Genomic DNA, 6,224 nt, shown 5'->3' with positions numbered 1-6,224 from the left:
GCTCCTTGGATGCGCTCGATGAAAACCAATGGGTTGTAGCCCCTCCATATTTCTATGGGAAAAGAAAAATTGGTCACATAAGGCTTAAAATGCACAAGAGTATGCACCAAGGCGAGGGCCTGGTTTTCAATGGCGGAATATTTTCTCTCGGAGGACAGTAGCTTTCAACTATAATATGATACAGGATGAACCTCTCTTACCTCGTTTCTTTGAAAGAGGACACCCCCAATACCTGTCACTGGCATCCACTGCAATAATAAAAGGTCTCTAGAAATTAGAAGAAGTCAATATTGGATTAGATACTAATACCATCTTAAGTTTAATAAATGCTTCCTCACACTCAGAAGACCACACAAACTTCTGCCCTTTCTCTAACAACTTGGTAAGTGGATGAGCAATGTCCGAGAAATTGCGCACGAACCTGCAATAACAACCAGTCATGCCTAGCACTCGTCCAACTTCTCTGACATTGCACGGCCTCTTTAAATTTAAAATAGCCTTGAGGTTGGCTTGTTTAGGTGACACCTGACCCAAACCTACCTCGTGACCCAAATAACAAACCTTTTCCTTACCAAATTCACATTTTGCTAAATTAATAACCAAACCAGCAGACCTAAGGGCCTCAAATACCTTACACAATCTCACCATATGCGTACTCCAATCATCACTATATACAACCAAGTTATCAGTACGAATTTCAGTTCCCTTTAAACCACAAATGACCCTATTCATAAGCCTCTGCAAAGTACACGCTGCATTTTTCATCACATAGGACATTACCTTACATTCGTAAAGCCCGAAGGGAGTTACAAATGCAGAAATCTCTCTTGCTCGATCAGACAGGGGAACTTGCTAATACCCTTTCAATAAATACAATTTTGTAATAAACTTAACAGCCCCTATTTGATCGAGACAGTCATCTATCCGAGGCAAAAGAAAAGAGTAATTTTTATTGTGTGCGTTAACCTTACGGTAGTCTACACACATATGGAACTTTCCGTCGGACTTCTTAACAAGGACCATCAGGGAGCTCCATGGACTAACGGAAGGTTGAATGAGATCGTGTTCCAGCATATATTTAATCTCCTTATCAACTATATCCCTCTTAACGGGATTCAGCCGATAAGGACTCTGTTTTACTGGAAAAGCATTTCCAATATCTACATCATGCTCAAGAAATTTACTTCGACCGGGAGAATTCAGAATTAAATCTGGAAAAGAAGAAATTAAATTAATTACATCCCTTGTTTGAGCAATCTCCAGATGCTCCAGCCCTTCCTTCAAAACTTCTAAATTTTGAATATTACTAAAAAGAGCATCAGAAGACACCTGACAAATTAAATCCTCCAAATCCTCTGAAGGTAAATCCATAACCTCAGCCAGAGCTCATAAACAATAGTGAGAGGATCATGTCTATTTGAATTATAGTGTTTTAACCTATTTATATGGAATATCCTGCACTTCCATTTGGTCCTAGGGGCCTCTATTTCATAATTCACATCTGACAGCTTCCTCAACACCTTCCAGGGTCCCTTATATCTTGGTTCAAGGAAATTGTCAGAGTCAGTACTTAAAACTAAGAATAATTCTCCGTGCTCAAACGACCGTGCTTTAGATTTCCTATCGAAATTTATTTTCATAGCAGCCTGAGAACTTGCCCAATTTTCTCTGGCAAATTTCCAGGCTCTAGATAATTTTTTTCTCAAGTCCTCCGCAAAGTCTCCTACATTTGCATCCCCTCCTCGACCAGTCTTAAGCATCTAATGAAAAATCTCCAAGGGCCCACGTACTTTGTGTCCAAACACCATTTCGAAAGCAGTTACACCAATTAAAGAATTTGGGTGATTTCTTGGAGCAAAGAGAGCAAAGGGAAGCCCTTTATCCCATTCCTCCCCTTGTTCATAACAAAAGTTTTTCAAAATAGATTTAAGGGTCTGGTGGAGCCTTTCCAGGACCCCCTGACTCTCCGGATGATAAGGTACACTGGTCTTGTGTCAAATGGCCAGTTCAGCACACTTGCCTTTAAATACCTTACTAGTAAAATTTGTACCCCAGTCATTTCGAATAGTACGAGGGAGACCATACCTGGAAAGCAATTTAATTAGTTTGTCAAATACAACCTAAGATGTTATCAATCTCATTGGGAAGGATTCACAGAATCAAAATTCTCTATCCATAATTGTCACGAGATGGGTAAATCCCAACTTAGTTTTAGGCAAAGGCCCAACCAAATCAATAACTAAATCTACAAAAGGCTCACCTATCGCACGAATTGGATTTAAGGGAGTTTTAGGAGTAATTTGGTTGGGTTTCCCCATCACTTGATAAAACTCACATTTATTAATAAATTGTTTCACGCACGATTTTAATCCTGGCCACCAAAATAATTCTGCCGACTTTCAAAAAGTTTTACATACAAAGAAGTGACCAGAAAAAGAATCATCATGTGCAAGACTCTAGACAGACCTACGGAATTGAAATAGGACAACAATTTGTTCAATACGACACGTCTTGCTCAGATAATCAGTTAAATGACGACTAATCCTCGTCAAGGAAAGGCAGAACTGGCTCAAGTCACAGGTGACAAGAGCACCTATGAGTCTTTACTCGAAGTACACGAGCCGCAGATCGAGGCGGGAGACACTCTAGTCGCAGGTGACAAGAGAACCTGCAGACAACAGACCAAGGTGAGGGTCTAAAACGTCATCCAAAGTATCATCGTCCAAATAAACTGCCATTTAATCGTCATCCATAGTTCAAATCAGTATGCTGCTCAAGGTATGATATCAGGGGAGTGCTCAAGCCCGAACTGAACTCTGACCGAGCACCAACGTCCAGGTATCAAGTTGCGTTCATAAACACTCGTATAAAAAAATAAATCATTAAAACAATGGTTCGGTAATATAAACAAACAGGGAGGAGGCGCCTAACCACATGAGAATAATTAAATTAAGCACTTTACGCTAAACACTTAAATTGACCAGACAACGAACCCTCAAATATCAAAGATAAAATAAACAAATGCCCATAAAAAACAAAGGCTATTCAGCCACAAAATGATTCTTAAAAACTAGTAATTAAACCTAGAAAAACAAGGCTGATCTAGACTGTCTATATATATATATATATATATATATATATATATATATATATATATATATATATATATATATATATATATATATATATATCTATATATATATATATATATATATATATATATATATATATATATATATATATATATATATATATATACATATATATATATATATATATATATATATATATATATATATATATATATATATATATATATATATATATATATATATATATATGTATATATATATATATATATATATATAGATATATATATATATATATATATATATATATATATATATATATATATATATATATATATATATATATATATATATATATATATTACCATTAGTTTCTATAGAAAATATAATCTAGTAACTGCTGGCACATTTCATGTGCATTGATGAGATTATGGCTCGTATAAAAAAATATAAAATGTGTAATCTTTATATGAAATTTAGAATGATGATAATTTTCATCAAACTATAATCTAAATCCATTTGAATAAGAGGTTCTATAAATTTGATCTTTATGAAAACTTTTAGATCCACAGCTACAGAAGAAATAGTTTTGATTTTAATGTGACAGGCCAAGAGTAGGTTGTGAGTCAAAGGCGAGATGAATGAAAGTGAATAACTTTATTACAACACGTCGAGTATATATACACACTAGGTCACGGTAAGGTCACAAAATACAAACATGCTATTTATTGTCATACCAACAACTGGTTCTGTAAACAGTTAACAATGTAGATACAAAGGATGATATATACAAAAAAAGAGAAATGACTTTACTATTTATGCTCGTGTGACACACAGGTGGTACATGGCTTTCCTCCCCCTAAAAATGACATACAGTACATGTTAAATTGGGCGCCTTGATCTGCAGAGGCGAACTTCTGGTTGGTCATCTGGCCGGTGATAAGCAGGTTTTAGACGATCAATGGAGACACAGTCATTTTTGCCATGAATGTTTAGTAGGAATGCTTTCGGATTGCGTTGGATCACAAAGAGAGGGCCTGTGTAAGGGAGTATTAACGGTGGCTTGCTAGTGTCGTTGTATAAGAGGACGCGTGTTGCAGAGTGCAAGTCTGTCAGTTTGTGATGCTCCGCTGGGGGCTTGTAAGTCTGGCGGCATGGAGTAAATTTTCCCACGACGTGACTTATGTGATTGAGATCGTCGGAGGAGGTTGCAGAAGGAAAAAATACGGCAGGAACAACCAATGTGTCACTTTATACCATTTCAGCTACTGAGACGTCCATGGCATCTTTAGGAGTGGTCCTTAATCCCAGGAGGCCCCAGGAAAGCTGAGTAAACCAGTTGGAGTCCTTGCAGCTGGAAATCAAAGCTGCTTTGAGCGTGCAATGAAAACATTTAACCATTTTATTGGCAGCGAGGTTGTAAGCAGTTGTCTGATGTACGGTGATGCCCATGAGATTCACTAATGATGTTCACAATTGGAAGGTGAAAGTGGTACCCTATCAGAAGATGTACATAAGGTGTATGTTGCAGTTTCCATGGGAATGGCTTCAGGCCAAAGAGTGGAGAGGTCAATGACGGTAAACTGGTAAAGATGTCCTTGTAATGTGGGTAGGGGGCTGACAACGTCGACGTGAATGTGGGAGAAACAACGCTGAGGTTGAGGGAAGGTGCCCACTCCTGAATCCGAGTGTCGATGTACTTTGAATGTTTGGCAAAAAGTACAGTTGCAGACCCAATCCATAGCATCCTTAGTAATGCCGTGCCAAATGAACTTCGTCTTCAGAAGCTGTGCAGTAGAACGGCACGAGGGATGTGAGAGGATATAAATGAAATCAAACACCTGTCAGGGCATGAAGCAGATATCCACGGTCGTGTTCTACCAGTACTGACGCCACAGAGGAGGGTGGTGTTGGAGTCATCGAGGGGGACGTCTTCCCAATGGAAGGATGTGCAGGAGGTCCTACAAGATTGATGCTCTAGATCCTGTTGATGGGCTTCAGCCAAGGCGTTGTAATCCCATCCCAGTTGAACGGCAGCCAACGTGTTTCCTGAAAGGGCGTTAGCAATGGGATTCATTTTCCCAGGGATGTGTTGAAGGGTGTAATTGTATTCAGCCATGGCTGAGAGATGTCGGCGTTGATAGAGAGATCAGGCGTCAGACTGTCGAGTGAATGCGTGTACCAGAGACACGTGGTCTGTGCGAATGACGAAGGGCGTTACTTCTGAGAAAAGGCGAAAGTGACGGACAGACAACTGCACCGCCAGGAATTCACGATCAAAGGTAGAATAACTCGATTCTGCCTTGGACAGTTTTCTGCTGAAGAAGGCCAATGACCACCTGTTCGAGTACTGCTCCAATAGTAACGTCGCTTGCATCGGTGGAGAGAAGAAGAAAGGCGTGTGGGGCGGGAAATGAGAGAGCACCGGTGGGTGATAGGGCATTCTTTTTGTTGCAGAAGGCTGCTTCTTGAAGGGGACCCAACTTCAGGTCATTAGGCTTGCCCTTGAGGGTGGAGTAGAGGGGAGTAAGAGTGGCGCCAATGGCTGGCAGAAAAAGGTGATAATAGTTGATCATGCCCAAGAATTCCTGCAGTGCTTTGATGGTTGAGGGCATGGGGGAGGTCGGAACAGCTGTTACCTTCTCAGGGAGGGGATGGACTCCTTCAGGAGTGATGCAGTGCCCTAAGAACGACACTTCATTTGACGCCAAATGTACACTTGTCATACCGGACTACAAGGCCGTTTTGTTGCAGGCGGTCGAGCCCGATGCGCAAGCGATGGAAGTGCTCCTCTTTTGAGGAAGAGAACACAAGTATGTCGTCCACGTAACATACAAAGAAAGGGACGGTCTCTTATGATACCCTCCATGAGACGTTGAAAAGTGGCCCCAACATTACAGGTTACTAGGCATCTGATAATTCCCCTTCATGAGATTGAGCGAGAAGAAAACCTTCGCTCTGTGCAGGTTGGAGGTCATGTCAGCGATGTTTGGAAGGGGGTAATGATCCAGTTCTGTTTGCATGTTCCGGCACCTGTAATCCCCACACGGACGGATTGAGCCGTCTTTCTTCAGGACAATGTGTAAGGGTGACTACCATGGGCTAGAGGCCTTTTGTCAAAGGCACATTTCGTCC

General features: G+C 40.3%; 1 protein-coding gene across 1 annotated transcript; it reads right to left on the bottom strand.

The window, feature by feature from the left end:
• Positions 1 to 3,971: 3,971 nt before the first annotated feature.
• On the bottom strand, positions 3,972 to 4,541 carry LOC137639649 (uncharacterized). The gene is made up of 2 exons (XM_068371906.1): positions 4,347 to 4,541; positions 3,972 to 4,235 (listed from the first exon to the last, which is right to left on the bottom strand). The coding sequence occupies exons 1-2, from the start codon at positions 4,539 to 4,541 to the stop codon at positions 3,972 to 3,974; spliced, it is 459 nt and encodes a 152-aa protein (XP_068228007.1).
• Between the last annotated feature and the right edge of the window lie 1,683 nt (positions 4,542 to 6,224).

This window comes from Palaemon carinicauda, chromosome 4, assembly GCF_036898095.1.
Source record: "Palaemon carinicauda isolate YSFRI2023 chromosome 4, ASM3689809v2, whole genome shotgun sequence".
Classification (NCBI taxonomy): Eukaryota; Metazoa; Arthropoda; class Malacostraca; order Decapoda; family Palaemonidae; genus Palaemon; species Palaemon carinicauda.
Note: the sequence above shows the minus strand (reverse complement) of the source record. Positions and strands in the feature narration are given on the sequence as shown.